General features: G+C 37.7%; 1 protein-coding gene across 3 annotated transcripts in view; it reads right to left on the reverse strand.

Moving 5' to 3' along the window:
• grid1a (glutamate receptor, ionotropic, delta 1a) overlaps nt 1-18,005 on the reverse strand; it is a 221,067-nt gene that overhangs the window by 82,771 nt on the left and 120,291 nt on the right. For all 3 annotated transcript variants that reach the window (XM_069692942.1, XM_069692941.1, XM_069692943.1), the window contains exon 3: nt 8,870-9,154. In XM_069692942.1, the coding sequence (XP_069549043.1) occupies nt 8,870-9,154 (285 nt within the window). The remainder of the gene's footprint in view (nt 1-8,869; nt 9,155-18,005) is intronic.

Consider the following 18,005-nt stretch of genomic DNA (forward strand, 5'->3'; position numbering starts at 1 on the left):
TTTACAGTTTCTCTTCTTTTACACACCTTTCCTCCTCTTTTTTACTTTCTCTTTTATCTTCTCTTTCTCTTTGTTCATATGGAAAGCCAATTAATATAAGGTTGCATGTACGTTCACTGCCTCGGAAATTACCTGACATGTTAGTTGGCAGTGTTAAAGACCTTATGGCCTAAATGTAGCATTAATTAAGATGAAATAAAGTAACATCATAAGAAGTTTATGAAAGAGTATGTCATTATACAGAAGCATATTCACTACTGTTTCTCTAATATGCCACCAGCCCTAATTGTTTACAGTATGCATTACAGACTTGATACAAACTCTGCAGGAGATACCCTTTGTGTTTGTCTGTGTTCAGACCTGGCCTGTGTTATAAATGCATGTTTTACATTAGGAATCATCTCCTGCGTGGGACCAAAAGCAGCTTAATCAATCTCACACCTAATACCAGCCTAATTCTCTCCTCCTCTAACAGAGAGACACTCACCACTGGGAGGACAAGGACAGATGTAGCTGCTCCAGTCATTACTAAGTGCAGGTTAACGCAGACCGACCTGCCAAGGAGCCTACTGATGTTCCAGAAAATCGACCCCTTTTTTTAGAAATCCTATAATCGTGCCTCTGTCACCTTTTATGTTCTCCTTGTTATGATAAAATGACAAAGCAATTTTATAGAAGCTTTTGTTTGCATATTGTCTACCCACCCTCATCCCACCTCCTCAGAATCAATAACTGGCTTCCTTTTAGATACACAGAGTTGTGAGTACTTTGTTAAGCACACCTGAAACAGAATTTAAAAAGCCATAAACATTACACATTTCAAGCCATGCTGGAAGCCCTGTGAGGCTGTACTGAGGTACAGCAATGCAAATGTCCATGATGATGCAAATATGCAGATGTTAAGCATTTTGTTTACTATGTTAACCATTGTAGTTTAGTGAAACCAGTGCCTTTTGACAGCCAACACTTTGGTTTGGATTTATCATCTAGACAGGCAGGGTATGTTAGATTTAAATCAAACCTTGGCATGACTGACTTATTGAATCTGCAGCCTTTCTGTTGAACAGTGTCCATTTTAATGGACGATGTTTCTTTATAAAATAAAAATTAAAAAAAAAATTTAAAATAAAAAAAAGCAGAGAAGAGAGCAGGAACCTGGGTTGTGTCTGGTCATGTTGAGATCTAAAATATAATATATATATATATATATATATATATATATAAAAATGTTGATTCACAGCACAAAGTCAGTTAAATCCTGCCCAAAAGGCAACAGGAACAATTGTTTGTGTATAAAAGTTGAATTTGATAAACTCGCTTTGAGAACAATACCCACAAGAGGCTGCCTGGTCTTTAATGACAAAGTAAGGGTTTGATGTCAAGAAGTTTGTTTTTCAGTAGGAGAGATTAACTGTCACGACCTTGACATACACCGAGTCAGTTTTGTCTTTTTAAAATAAAAAGCTGAAGCATTAGACTACTCTTCAGGACTGTCAAGGAGCACGGTTCAAATGATCAAAAGTAGGATTGTCTGAAGGAAGAAAAACACCACTGGCTATAATAATTGCTACTGATGAGAAAGAGCAAACAAAACAGTAAAAGAAAAAAACAAAACAAAAAGAGGAAAGAGGAGGGAAAGAACAACAAAAAGGAAAAAGCTGAAAGGGTCTGTTGGTTAGCAATGGTTTGTTATAGTATTATCATATCATTTTGTTCTCTCCTATTCTCCAGAAAGCACAAAAGGCAGAAACACATAATGATGCTTTGCAGTCGTAATACAATGTCCCCCTGCCTCTTATGGAGCTATAGTAGCATTGGAATTAGGTTATCTCTGTTCCTTGTGACAGAAATTATGGAAAATGCTCTCTCACAACAGAGAATCAAATTATTTGGTGAAAATGTACGATTACAAATGGAACCAGAAGAGGTGAAGCTTTAGAAGTTGTTTACATAATGTGCTTTTTATGCAACTGATGCATTGTTGGAGACGAGAATGTATCGGCTCCCCTGATACACTTCATTACACCGAGCTACTCTTTGCCACTGAGGTCAGGGAAGACAGTTGTTTAAGCTGCGATAAAACACATATCTCGGTCCATACACCCCGACTGCTGAGTCGGTTGTTACTGTCATTTTTCAATAGCAAAGGATTCAAGAAACAATATAGATTATAATTGTGATTTCTAGGTTAGTGCAACATACCTACTGAGGTTTTGGATATCTCTTTGTGCATAATTGCTACAGTGTGATGCCTGGAGCAACATCTGAGTGTGTGCTTTTTCTCATTTTCTCCATCATCATCTTATGCAGACTAATGCACCATCAGCAAACTGATGACACAGCATCCCAGCAACACGCAGCCTTATCACACCACATCCAGACATCCATCACACAAAGTTCACACCCCCTTTAAATATAGCGATGGCCTCAGTATAGTAATCCTCCTTCTAATTAATTTTAAAATTAAATATCTTATCAACATGTTCTTTCAGACAGTTTTGGTCAAAAGGCTTAAATATCAGATAAAAAATAGAACAAAATTATATTTTTTAAATCTCTGAAACGGTCATGTTTCTGAAGACAGTGATACTCTACATTTACTAGATTGAGATTCACAGACTAAATGCTCTGATGCTCCCCGATTAGCACGGTGCCTTGTCACAGTCAATCAGCAAATCTGATTATGGTTATTGAAAAAAAGACATCCTTAGGCAATGCTGATGATATTCTACGGTCCAAAATAATACTGTAACTGTAATTTAATGGTTAACATCTCAATGCATCTTGCAGCCATGTTATTGTTATGTACATAATAGGATATAATATCACAGCAATCCAGATGTACACAATCATTTGAGGACCCTGGGCCAATTGCATATTTTGTTGAATAAAGATGGAAATAATCAGCAACAGCAAACAGATATTAAAACCTGCAAAAAGTAAAAGCTCTGTTATTTCATAGACAAGTACAACCCTGTTTCCAAAAAAGTTGGGACAGTGTGTAAAGTGTGAATAAATCATTGTATTCTGTTTTTATTTACATTTTACACAGCGTCCCAACTTTTTGGGAAACAGGGTTGTAAAAGAAATCAGAATCAAGTTAACAGTTGACACACTGTGTGCAGATGTTAAACATATTGTGCAACCAAAAATGCTAAAAAGTCTCTCAAATCTGTAAGTGATCTGCAAGGAAGAGCTGCAATTATGAAATGTTGAAAACAAAGACCCTTAGCTGGTTACATAAGGTTATGATAGCTGCTACTGCAGTGCTTAATAAATGCTGACTCAGTGCTTTAAGTACATGCCACAATTACAGATTTTTCTTTTTCTATTTGTTTGAGTTCATTAAAGAAAAAGCAATAGTGCACTTACATTTGAAAAATGTTTAATGTTTTTTTTGCTGCAAGGGATGTATTTACTTCTTTTCATATGAAAACAATTAACAACATATTTTATTTGCTCCAGGGGCTCAAACCTTTGCATACAACTGCTTCTGCAGCACAATGATGTGTTAAAGGTATTATAATAACAAGTTTTCTGCTTACCACTTACTGCCCTTATGTATTAGACCAAAAGAAAAGATTTCCATCCCACCAAATGTCATGAAACTTGAAAGGGGAGCGTGAGATTTGTGGCAAACATTGATTTTGATAATGTTATTACATTTGTATTGGTTCCAACGCTAAAAGCAGCTATCTGCTTATCATATTTTTTTTAGATTTTTTATTTTATTTTTATGAAGCAATTATACTGTCTATTGTTCTAGGTTCCAAAAATTGACAATGGCTCAAGAATGTGACAAATATCATTAAAATAAACTTTCCTGATTACCCAGCAGTTTTAATTGGAAAATGTACTGTACAAACCTGTATTATTCAGAATAATTTCAAGAATAAGTTTTCATTCAAATTCATTTTTTTTTCTTTCTTGTGTATTTATTGGCTACTGGGCTTACATAAACAAATAGATCATCTCCTGATAATTGCCAAAGCCCAAGATCTTTACATTTGTGAAATGTCTTTAATGTCTGTAGTTAAAAATATGTCATCAACCAATGTTTCAAGCTTTTCTGCCAACAGAAAGTGTTTGAATATTTTTAAATCTAAATCTGAATCCACTTTTAGGAAGTAGCACATTTGCCCTCCGGGTAAATAAATTAAGTGCAATAGACCAAATGTTGTCGAATTAAATGTTGTGTATTTTTTTCAGTCCCGCTTCCCCAGGTTATGATAAAGTAAGCAAACCGAACTAACCTTGTATTACACGTCTCAAGTGCTTTAACACCAGAAAAAAACAACTACTAAAATTACAGCAGCCAAATAATTGAGTGAATAAATTATTTGATAGACTAGAAGTGTTATTAATGCACCTAAAAAAGCTTTCAAAGTGCTTTTCAAGTGATGTATAAAACGTATAGTATGTTACAATAACAAAAATAATTTTTTAGACCAAAAATGGTCAAATCAATGATTTAATCACAAAGTGGTTTATAGAGTGAGTACTTTTGATTAAGAATGATTGAGTGGATAATTTTATTAAATTCAGTGGAGAACACATTTGTTTTTCAAGGTAGTCAGTCTTTGTGTAGTAGAGTAATAAAAAGCTGCTTTTTGTGGCTGTTTGAGTAACAGAACATCTAAGATTTGAGAAGTCTGTCTCCTTATGTTGAATGAAAAAAAGAGTTTTGTTGAAAAACATGTGCTATGTAAACTATCAAAAAGGTATTATTATTGAAACTCAGGAATTGTATTGACACTCGTCTTGCCAATACAAGCACAATACTCCCTGCAGTTTGGAAAGGTAAATACAACTCAAGCAACTCAACGAAGCTGAAGAAAGTACACACTGATCACATTTCTTATACACACATTTATCAGACACACACATGCAAACAAAAATATAATACGAGTAGAAATAATTGAACTGCTGCAGCTACTTCCCCCTGCTCACTCGTGCGAAGTATAAATTCAACATTCCCCGAGTGCCAACACAGATTTGCAGAGAGTACTTCTCTCTGCAGACGGTAGTGTGGGTCACTGTAGTACTGCTTCAAGGCAGGCACCACGGGTATTTTGACTGCTCTGTGATGAGGATCCTAATTAGGCGCTACATTCCTTAATTAAATGAGTGCACAGTTAAACAGTGTAACACAAGCACAAATGTCAATGGTGCCGACTTAAAAAAGGCTATTTTGTTCGAACAGTGCCTTATTAAACTGAGCCTTGATGCATTACACATACAGTACTGTGCAAAAATCTGATGGACATTCGATGTTCAGATTCTTATCCACTGTGCAACACCATCAGGGAGGTGATCTATTCACATTCAAATTCATCCTGCAGCATGACAGTCAGCCCAAACATACATTCACAGTCATAAAGAATCATCTTCAGCGACAAGAAGAACAAGGAGTCCTGCTACAGATTGTATCGCCCCTACATACTGTAGCTCTGATCTCAACAGCATTGAGTCCGTCTCTTCTATCTCTTTAGTACATGCAGAGAAAGAAGCGGTTAAGAAAGCCTGAATCCACAGAAGAACTGTGAAGTTCTCCAAGATGCTTGGAACAGCTTTCCTGCCAAGTACCTTATAAAAACTGTACCTAGGAGAATCACTACTGTTTCAAAGGCCACAGCAAATATTGATTGGATCTATATATTTTTTTCTGTTTACGTCTGTTTGTATGAAGTGACTTTATTAACTGTGCCACAGAGACTCCTCCAAGTATCAACATGGACTCCTCCCCTGAGAAATGTGAGGAATTTTGCCAACACAGTCCAAAGCCCCCCTGCACAAGATACAATGATTTATTTTTAAACTGCCTCATTCTTTCAGTCAGAGGTGATTAAAATAGTGATGCCCTCTGTGTTTGATCTCAACATGCTGCCAGTGAGATTATAGAGAAGTGTATATTTCTGTCAGCCACTTTCTCTATAACAAATGTCACTATTGACCCATTCAGCCCCATTTTATTTTAAGAGTGCAATTGCTCAAAACCATCTGAAAAATACTTGCTTTAGATGCCAACTCCCAGGACATTTTCAGACCAATCTCCCAACTACCTTTTCTTTCTAAGGCTCCTGGGAAAATGCAGCTAAACAATTGATTTCTCTTTTCTTTTCTTTTTTTTGGGGGGGAGGGTTAAACTAACTATTTGAGATATTTCAGTCTAGATTTAAGGCAAACCACAATATTGAGCCTGCACTCCCTCTAGTGCTGAATGATCTGGTTGCCACTAACGCTGGAACATCTTCAGTTTTAGTTCTGTTAGACCTAAGTGCTTTTTTTGATACTGTTGATCATTTTGTTTTATTGGAGCATCTCACTAACTGGTGGGTGTCTCTGTTTTAGTTTAAAGTGGTTTATTTTCTACTTAAACGATAGATCTTCTAGTGTAGCCATTTGCAGGTCACAGTCACCCACTGTGAATATCACATGTGGGATACCCCAGGGTTCAGTCCTTGGTCCACTCTTGTTCTATAAATATTACCCCTGGGGTAAGTCATCTGCAGACATAATGTGAGGTTCCAATCATATGCAGATGGCACACACTTGTACCTCTCATTTAAAGGCAATTATATTTTTATAAAATGAATGCACTCAGTGACTGAATTTATGACCTTAAATACCGGAGTGCACAGAGCTTTCTGAATATTGATAAAGCTGGGGTAATTATCATTGGCCTTGACACAGATAATGCCCCAAACTTCAGAAATGTTTGTGTCATCTGTAATAATCACTTCAGACTCTCCAAATTGATTTCAATATTATTTAACAGATATCTTCAGACTGTCCTCAATGCTTTCAATTCCTCTCGTTCTGACTTTTTTCACTCACTCTACAGATGTCCGAGTCATCATAGTTTACATAAAATACAGTTTGTCCAGAATGCTCAAGTTAGTCTCTGAGGAAGAACATTACTCTTAGTTTAGCTTCTCTTTATTTGCTCCCAGTTCATTTTAAAAATGTATTTCAAGATATTATTGATAACTTTAAGGACCAGTCTAGGCTCAAGTACATTTCTGATCTTCTGATGCTGTATGTGTCTGGTCGCAATCTGAGATGATTAGCCAAGGCTCTGCTTGAGCATTCCACAGTCCAGGCTGAGGACTAAGGGCGACCATGCCTCCAGGCCTTTTCTGATAGGGCCCCTGATCTCTGGAACAAGATTGGTGAGGTCCATACCTTCTTTTAAATCCCTCCTAAAAAAATATTTTTATAAGTGCGCCTTTATATGGTTTTATATTATATTTTAAGTTATTTCTTAAAACTGATCATATACAAAGGCATTATCTTACTTTATCTCATATGTAGCTCCTTAGCGTTCACATTTCTTTTCAATGGACTATTTAATTTAAACTTTGCTTTTAATTATAATTTTTCTTGTAAAGCACTTGCAATGTAAACAAAGTATATTATTGTCCTTACTTTACTTCAGTGCCTAAAACAGTACTGTACGTTCCCTCTTACTGGGCTGGCAATTAAGTGCACTGTGCTGCATACTGTTATCGTGGTTTCTGATAGAATAAGATTTAGTGAATGGATGTGTATTGCCACAGGGGAAAAATATGTCTGAAAATTCTCTAAAATACAGATGGATCCATCGATCGACAAACTGCAAAACAGACACATAGAAAAACAACCTAACTAGTCGCACGGAGACATAGACATCTATTTAGTTGAAGACACAGAGCTGGTTAGGGAAGCAGCTGATCAGAAATGAGATGGATAGTTAGCCAGACAGTCAGTACCACAAACAGAAAGCAAGCCAGTCACAGAAAAAGCTCTCGAACGAAACAGATGGTCAGACACATGGTGACCTAGCTAGTCAAACAGAGATGTAGGGAGCTGGCTAGTCAGAAAAGAACAAGACAGCCAGTAAGACTGCTTGTTAGAGCAACACACAGGCAGACAGAAAAACAGACAGACAGATACTCTTCCACGGTGGAATTTTTATCAATCCAACTCAATGCTGAGAGAGCGCTTTCTAAAGGGGATTCCAATGTCAAAAACAAGTCCAAGGACAGATCTCTGTAAATATCACATGCATTCACACAGATCACTGCCTTAGTGTCGAAACTCTGGTTTGTAAACTTGCATGGGTTGTTGGGTGGCTGCATTCCCTGGAGGGCTTGCTTTACTATCCACTACATCAACTGTAGCGTAGCTGTTTCGAGTACTGGAAAAATAAAACAGATTTATACTCCCTTCTAGATTGCACTCTTCCAAGTAGTAAAAAGATTAGCCAGCAGAGGCAGAGTCTCATCTGAGGAATGGCAATGCAGCAATATATACTTGTTTTCATCTTTCTAGCCTTATACTGCCTTGCCTATCATTCCTTTATCCACAGTGCCTTTAGGCAAATGTAGGTCAAGAGCGGTCTGGTCCACAGAGACATTGTGGTGAGAATAATAAAACAGAAATGAATAACATTTGAGAACATATAAAGTACAGTTGGGATACATCCCAACAGAATGAGGGTGCCACAAATGAGCCAATTCGGCTCAGATTTATCTCGTCATGAAGATGCTACTAATGGTGAATTCAGCAACCAGATCTTGTTTTTTCTTACAATTTCTACTGAAGTTTTGATTTATTTTTTACAGTACAGTATGTGTGTGTCTGTGTGGGAGGGATGATCTTATTTCATCTTAGTTCCCACTTGGTGTATTGTTTTCTGCATATTAATTATCAGTGTGAATACAGCTTTATTTCAGCTGCAGCCTGATCTCCCCCTGACACTGCTGGTGGTTTTGGAGCGTTTACATTTAAATGCAAATCGTGAGATCACGTGAGATCATCTCACATACAAATGCTATGTTTATGAGATACATTTAACGATCAGGTACTCTCATTTATCTACACTCACCGTAGTCGCTTTCGTAAAAGATGATGAACTTCTGCCAGTAGAGTTCTGAGATAAGGGTGAGCAGGACATCGCTGATTCGAACAGGTGGGCGGGCGGCCAATGTGTAGCTCTCTCCGTCTGGGCTGGGGTTGAGCTGGCAGGCAGTGCGGGGTCCACCATCCCCATTTCTTTGAATGAATAAGTGGGGGATGTGCATTGCGTCCGTCAGAGACTGCAGCGCACTTGCAGCTGCACAGCCAGTGGATGTGACCAGAGCAAGGATCCCCTGGTTCATCAACTCACATGCTAGACAGAGGAAAGAAAAAGAGAAAGTGTGAATCCAGAGAAAAGAGTAAAGAAATAATGCAAGGAGATGGACAGACATTAGGGCGAACAATGCAAAACCATCATGCCTCCAGCTACAGCTGTTGCTGGAACAGAGGTGTAAAAACCAAGAGCAGTACAAAACAACAGATAGAGAAAATCAGGATCAGAAGAAGAAAAGGAATGAGTTAAAACTGAAAAAAAAAAAAATGTCATCAATTTAAACATCTTGCTTTTAAAAATATTTTCTGACAGCACAGTGGACTTAAAAGTTTGAGATGGCTCTGTGTATTCATTTTGGGATTATGTCTGAGCCTCTGCAGTTGAGAACAGATCACAGAAAGTCAGGGGATGGCACTGAAGTTGTATTATAATGTGTAGATGAGAGATTCAGAGAGGGGCATCCTCTAATCCTTTTCCACAGTAAAAAATTAGACAGCTGATTAAAGGGGAAATTGTTGCTAAAGGTAACAGCCACTTGAAAACAGCAGATGACTCAAAGCAACAGGAGACAGCGTGGTTCTTAGCAAAACAGAAGAGAAGTGGAGCCTGAGTGGGAGGAATCTGTCACAAATAAAAATGAGGAACATTTGAGCAGCATACAGTAGAGTTAGATGAAAAATGATTCCTCACACTAGTCTCAGCTAAATAATGTCCCACATACCTTTCACTCTGTCTCTCACTTTCATGCACGATGAATATCTGTATACAAGCAGGGATTAAGACTGCAGACACATGCTTGCAATGTCTGTGGTGGGTCTTAACGTCCCTACATTTTTATTTACACATGTAATTTGGGCAAAATCTGTTTTAGATCGTCTTAAAGCAGTGATAATGTCTGGTGGGGGAAAATGCCAAAAATCTTTCAACCATGAAAAGGACATCTTTGAAGTTTAAAATTGACAAGAAAAGCTGTTCTAAGCAGTGGTAAATAGTTAAGGACAGCAGGTAGACTTCAGGTTGAAGTGATCTGGCATATTTGACGTGTGTTATTTACTCCTTATATAATCTGACATGAACAATATCCTAAAAAGACGATTGAGTCAACCAAAATGAAACGATGTTTAGTCCATATTAAACAGACTTTATTTTTGCCACTGTAAAGAATTACACTACAACATATCTTAGGCCTTTCTTTTGCAAAATAATTTCAAACCTCTACATTGCATACCGATAGATGCAGTGTTGGTAGGTAAGACACATCATAGCTCATCACATCTACAAAATGGGATAATGATCTTAATTTCACAAGCAGGCTAAAACTAACGACATGCAACCCCCATCAGGTAATTTTAATAAGATACAATATTCACTCTGATCTGATATCACATTCTCATCTTATATTCCTGTCATGTTTCTTTGTGGAAAATCACTGAACATTTTCTTAACCATCATAATTTCCGGTACTGTCCCAGGCATCAGCCTGCCAAAGTTGCTCTTGTTCCGCTTTGTCTTTTTATACTCTTTTCTATATTTATTTACATCCTCTGGATTTCTGTTTTTATGAAGTAGAAAGCTGAAGGAGCTGAAGAGAAAATACCAGAGCTGCAGAGCTGGGAGGAAACGATGGCTAAGGAAGAGAACATACTGACCGTGTCTTTTACATTCATTACAGGGACTGTGAGATTGTTGGCGGTTAAAATGGACGAGTTAACATTACTGACAAAGCGAGAGTGTTTTTCTGAGACATGTCTGCAAGGCAACATACAGGTGAGATGGAAATTGTGGAACTGATAAACTCTGTAAGAAGCTTTAAAAGATCCTCTAATGTTTTCAACAGAAAAATTCACTGATATACTCAATAGAGGAAAGTCAGAGGAACATGTCCCATAGACTGTTCTACACTTGTAGATAATGAGAGGCTTCACTCGGCACACTGCAACAAGTCTTCCATAGTCATAATTTGCATTTTGGAGCACTTCATCCAGTGACTCCTATTGTTTTACTTTGACGACCCACAACATTTATTCTGTATGCATTTTATCTTAATTACTCTGTTGTTTTTTCTTTTTAGTTATTGTAACTTTTAAGAAACATCTGGCACTACCATTTCCTTTGGGATTGAAAAAGTTTTATCCTATTTTATCCTTCTTGATTATTCAAATAATAAAGCAAAATGTATTTGTCTCCTCTTATGTTACAAAATGCAAAACACAGAAAAAGGCAATTACCACAAAAGAGAAAGTGATGGGAATCCAAATGCAAAACAGTTAACATGAAGAATATTGGATTTGCATTTAATTTGAAGCGTTATTTCTGTTATGAGCTGCATAATCATCTACTCCAGGGATTGTCAAATTTTGCGTGTGACACAGGACGGGCTTCAGCAAGCGCTGCTTTTAAAATTCAACTCACTCTTTTTCACACAGCAGGGATGTTATAATTTCAGCACAAAAAGTTGAGCATATTGTACAAAACAGCAATTAAATGTTCTCACTGCATTTCATAATACAGCCTCATTATACTGTATAGTCTGTATAGTGTCTGAAAAGCAACAGCGCTGCGACCATCTTATATCATACAAACCTTTGAGACAGAACACTATAAGAAGACAACATGAACATGTCAAATCCCATGATGTCAAATCCACCATGATATATGTCAAGATGTGAAGAAAAAGGAGAGTGGTTGTGGAGAAAAGACATGAGGCGAGAGGTCTGAGAGGGAAGGGTGAGGCGGAGGGGTGGGGGGGGGGGGGGTTCTGAATGGAGTCATACTGGCAAAGGGTTGTGTATGCATGCCTTAATGTATGGCAGAGGGGAAGGACTATTAATGTGACAAATGACAATTTTATCTGCTGACTGCAAGCACACGACTGCATTAAGGCACTGTAAATCATGAGTACAGGGAGTCCAGGGAAACTAAATAACATACTAAGGAGTAGCTGGAAAGTAGAAAAATCACACATTGGTAGACGCAGATGCACCGTAGATGTTGTAGCGGAAGTGCAACAACAAAAAAAGAGTGCAGAGCAAGAAGGAAAAATGGAAAGGGTATGAGAGAAGGGCAGATAATGTTACTGTTTGTATGTGAGTGTGAGTGGGAGAGACAGACACAGATGTATATGCATGCCAACATGTGAAACAGGGCACTTGGCAAGTATTCTGTAATTCACCATGAAATGCCAGCACTCTGCTCTGTAAAAGTCATGTAACTGACAGTACTGCAAATCTAGAGCATGCTTTAACTCTGATACAATGTTTAAATGAGTCATTTGGCACCAATAAAATTTGTATTGCACCAAACTGAAAACAGAAACAGTGTGTTCCTGCTAGTTCTGAATCCCTTTCAACAGCCGGATCAGTATAAACTTTACAGGAATGGATATAGTGTTATTTTTGTTTAGACCCTGCTTGTTCATTTATTAAATCTGAAAGTATTAGTCCATTACCAGAAAATACATCTGCAACAGTTCTGATAATTGACTACATGTAAAATGACAAAAAAATATTTAATTTAAAGCATCTTTAATGTTGTGGCCTCCTTTCTGTTTTTACATATTCATAATGTTGAAACTGTTATGAATGAAGATAGTTTGCATCTTGGACCTACTCAGACCTTCCCAATGCCTTCTGTGCAAGCTCAGCCATCCCAATGAGTGAGTTGAATCTATTTTTTGTCATTGTATTTTCTGAGAATTTACATCTGTGGGTCTCAATTTCAAACAGCTGACAATACAGTCATTTCCTGTAGTAGCAGTTGTACTCCCTCAAAAGGGAGGCCACTTGTGGAGTGGTTAAAAAAAACCACAGGACTAAACAAGTAATTAATAATGAATCGCTCCTTTAACAGATGGATCGATAGTAAATATAATCAGTAGTCACAGCTATACCAGATGTCATGGTATAACTACTGCCAATAAATGAGGCAGCGTTCAGAATGATTGACAACCTTTGTTTTTTCGCCTGTGTTACTGTTAGCGCTTCTGTTTCCAAAGTTACTGCAGTATCATTTTCATCTCACATGTTCCACCATCTGCCAGTCCAAGAAGTTGAACTCTTTACTCGAAATCGTGCTTTAAGATTAATTGAAACTTTTTTTTACTTTTAAAGAGCCGTTACCGTTAACCACCCTCCTTCAGCCATTTTTACCAGACTGTGGCTAAAGTGCATCTGCAGCCATTTTGGCTTCATAATGGACACCCCGGGCGTATTATACAGCAGACAGCCAACTGACAGGAGGGAGGAGTGCTCTACAGTCATTGGCAAGGATGATAATGGTGGAATAATGACTCTTAAATGTTCTCCCTGAAGTGGACAGAGGCCATCATTCATTTCCTACTGGCTAACTGACATTTAATGTCAGCATATAACTGCAGTCTTATACATGCGTCTCAAAGGAATAGCTCCCCTTGCCAGGATGTAGCATGTGACGTAACCAAAAATCATGCTGTGACTGCATGTAATTATGTATATTTGAAAAAAATGGATGAATATATGGATCAGGTATTGAAGGATAGATGTCTTTTCACTAGTTTTTTAAGAGCTTACGAGGAGTAACATTGGGGAGATGCAAACAGCAGCTGCTTTATTTGGAAAGAGATTTACTAATGTAACAAGCCCACTGTGGAGTCATTTTCTTCTCAGTGTGGTCGATCGAGGGATGATGAATTCAGTTGAGGTGTATGAATTTTTAAACACTTCTAATCAACGTTGCATATCTTTAAGACGCTGATACAGTTACCATCACATGCATCATGTTTTTATTTCCCAAACTGTCAGCAAATGAAGCGACCAAATTAGAGAAGGGGCTTGAAGAGCGCATGCAGTATCTTTCATGTTCCTACACTCATGATTGAAAGTGTTATAAAGGACATCTGGCCTGTGGATTAGGGCTGATCAACTAAAGCACATGGCATTTTTCTGCATAAATCCTTGCCTCATCAAACCAGATAAGTTATGCGCAGATGGGCAGGAGATTAGGAAAAGTATCATCAAGACACCAGGCTGAAAAAAAGAAGATATTACAGCGTTTTGCCTTACAATCTGCTTTGCCATTAAAAGTGGATGTCGTCAGTGTCTTGCCCTGATTTTACCAATGTAATATGAAGGGATGGAACAAACCACCACACCACTGCTGCGATGAATATTGCATGAATTGGGTCTGTCTCAGTGATTTCACAGTCTAAATAAAACGATCTCATTTAGCAATTCTAGGATTCAGAGGAGTCACCACTGAGATAAATGTTTCAATGTTGTCAACACTACTCTACCCTGCAGCAACAATAGTGTAACTCTGATTTTATTGAGACAGCTTGTAATACATTCAATGAAAATGGTGTGATTTATATTAATCAGGGAGATGTTTGAAATGGCTTTGACGTATTATTATATTCCTTGTTATTGTCAGGATTAGTATACATTTATTCCTTCTAAATATGAAATTATGAGATAAGGGAAATGATTCAACGTATAAATTGGAAGCTGATTGAAAAAAATAGTTTTGGTTTACAAAGAAAACAATCTTTGACTTAATATATAATTCTAATCTTGACAAGGAAACTACAACAGCTTGAATACACTCTTGAATTTGTGCTTAAATTGTTGGAGCAAAAACTAAACTAAAAACTGTAAGAAAAATGAAGAGCTATCACACATATTTCTGAACTGTCAACACTAGATTATACTCCTTAAGTGTTATCCAAACGCAACAGGACATGCTTGAAGTTTTACCCGTCATCCGAAAACCTTCTTCAGTTCTAACTGACTGGTCCTGTTGCCTTCAGTTCACACTATAGACTATGACCTGGATGACTGAGATTCTTCACAGTTACTGATCACATTCCTCCTCTTTTCAGCACAAAGTACTGATCACAAAATAAAGTGCTGACATTTAGTCTACAGCAAAATTAGTGACAAATGTTTTTTTAAATATTCAGCAAGGAAATCTGGTACATGGTGCTCTTCTTTAAAGCTGTTTTATCTGGTGAAAATGTCATAAGAGGTTTAAAAGATCCATATCATAGTCATCAATGTGGACACTGATGTTGTGTTATTTCCTTATAAATGGGCCCCTTCCACTCTGCTTTTGGCAACATCCTACAACATAATAGTTCTTCACCACACAGAAAGGAAAGATCACGATTATATGGCAGCTGTGCCAAGGCTTAGTTCAACATTTAAGAGTACAGCAACGTTGCATCTCGAGTAAGAATGAATCTCTCTCTCGCTCTTCTTCACTCACTCAGTCCCGTCTTGTGCTTTCGTTTGGAAAGATAAACATCCATGGCCTTTCCCCAGGACCTGCTCTCCTGCTGTCAGACTACGATAAGGGTACATATGCCTGTCAATACTATTGATGCTAAGACTGCCCATGTCATCTGAACTGCTATGGTGTATTTCACTGCAGTAAATTATACCCTCCAGACAACTGACAGGTAGAATAGCAGTATAAGGCTTTGTGCAGCATACTGTTTATTTCCAGGACATAGATACAATAATAGCAGGACCTGTGCTGTGCAGTGCAGTGCAAACCAACAAAACAGCACTGTAATAAATATGACCTTGGTGATGCTTTACTGTTCAATTTCTGTTTTGTCTTGTGGCGTCAGGATAACCTCACATTGCTGTATAATGCAATTCAATACAACACAAAAACCTTTCAGCCTCGAAAATTAACTGTCTGCCCAAAAATGTCTTACCTTACAGAGGATGCATTTGTGGGGGTGTTTTGAAATGGGATTGCAGGTGGGTCAGGAATATGCTGACAATGTAATAACATTATCCCTGATGTGGCATGTCAGTCCCGTCAGTTTTGTCTGTCTAATAATCTTAAAGAACTAATAAGATGAGAAAAAAAAATTGCATCACAGTATATTATTCATGTCAATGTTTCCACTTCTTTATATGGTAGACACTTAAAAGCCCTAAAAAATCTCACCAGTGCTAAGATTTAAAAATAAAAAAAAAGCTGTTGAATGATTCCAAGAAGAAGAAAAAAAAAGGTGATTAAATGGCATATTTTGAATTGTTATAGTACTGTCATAGAAAAACCGCTTAACATTCTAGAGCTGCTGTCGTTGTCACAAAAGAAATATATTCCGTTACGTAGCATAATATGGGAACAGTATTTCTTCGATCTTATATAGCATGCAGAGTAAATCATATTAAAGTGACCAGAGACCACAGGACTGTGTTTTCATTGGTAGGTTATACATAGTTACATGGTCTGATAATTGTCTTAACCATGTAGCACAATCTGAAAAAGAAAATCTTCCATTAAGCAATTAAAACCTTGTAGAGAGTTTCAAATTTACAACCTGAGTCGCCATCTTTTGATATCTTACCCTTGTTTATATTTAATGATAACCGGGTTAACCTTTAAAATACACAGACAAGGAACATTTGCCTCCAGGTACACACAAAGAGGAAAAATGTAATTATTATGAAGAGATGATTATCATATAAATAATGACAAACCAGAAGAACAGAAGAAAGAAGAACTGAGTTTACTATGAGACTACTGAACTAAATACTTATATTCTCTGATTGCAAAATCAAATCAACTTTTCTCCTAGAGCTAGAACTCAAAAGTAAATGGCTCTTGTTGCTATTACTTATCAGCACTTCTTGACTTCCTACTGTCTGAAACGGCTCCACTAACTTCTAAATGATTCACTGTGATGGTGGAAGCGTTGCACTACAAGTAGTAGGCCGTACATTGGCTAGCATCTTTGTAGGCCTTAAACCATGCTTCACAAGTCTTGTTAATCTTATCGGTCACAATATGTGACAACACAGGAGTCTTCACCTTCACCCCAGCCATTTTTCAAAATTGTGTGTTTTATGCAAAACATATTTTATAATTGCTTCGTGTGCTCTTTGTTCAGTGCTTGAGATGCTGCAGTTTCTTTTTTTTTCTTTCTTTTTTTATATACAGTGTATTGAAAACCAAAATGGCTTGTGGGTTGACAATAAGACCCAATATGTTATGTAGTGCTTTCATGTCTCCTCGACTATGTTCCTATTTTTTTGAGAGCTGGTTCTCATTATTTATGACATCACAGCTGACAAGACTAGACAGCTGCTGCGCCCTGTGAAATTTATGCTCAAAGATATTGTTTGGCAGCTGGTACCCAAGGAAAGAGGCCCGGAGTTTGTATTTCTGCACCCCTGGAGAAGAGCTTGACCTAATGCAACCCGCTCTATACATTTGGTAAATTAACACACAGAGGGGTGGCACACCCAATGCACCGTTATCAGAAAGAGTCACTAACTGCTACTCCATCAATGAATCATATGCCACCAGCCAATGATAAAAACAACAACACCATAACATGATACATCTTGCTGCCGTGTCTCGTGGCATCAGTTTCTACTGTTGAACAATTGGTAGTGACTTCACCCTTTTCCCCGAAGCACTGCGCGTTTCATGTACTTCACAGAGGAGACATGTGCGGGAAGTCTCAGCCTGCAACATAAAAGATCGTGACTTTCCTTCCAACATTATCTTGATTTCGGTTATAACAAAACGACAAATGTCACTCTGAAACTGTGTTTATATGAAGCCATTTAAATGCGTCCCCACCACTCTGTTTCCCTCGTTATCTCTCTTCTCCTTCCATCCTCTTTTAGAGTGCTTTCGACTCTGTCACTTGTTCTCTCATCAACTTAGCACAGCCACTGTTCCTTCCAGGGCTAATATGGTCAGTCTAATGTGAATAACAGTCCTTTGCAGACGCAATGATGCGGGTGTGTTTTTTTTGTTTTGTGTTTTTGCTTGTATGAGGTTGATTAGCCTTCTTACTATCAACATGCAGCTGTGCCTGTTGGGACAAGGTGCTCTACTGGCAGCAGTGAGCTGAATGTTGAAATAGGTGAATAGGGAGCCTAGC

This window comes from Brachyistius frenatus, unplaced genomic scaffold, assembly GCF_029030835.1.
Source record: "Brachyistius frenatus isolate BFR_SWC_R1_liver_20210118 unplaced genomic scaffold, ASM2903083v1 Contig_13, whole genome shotgun sequence".
Classification (NCBI taxonomy): domain Eukaryota; kingdom Metazoa; phylum Chordata; class Actinopteri; family Embiotocidae; genus Brachyistius; species Brachyistius frenatus.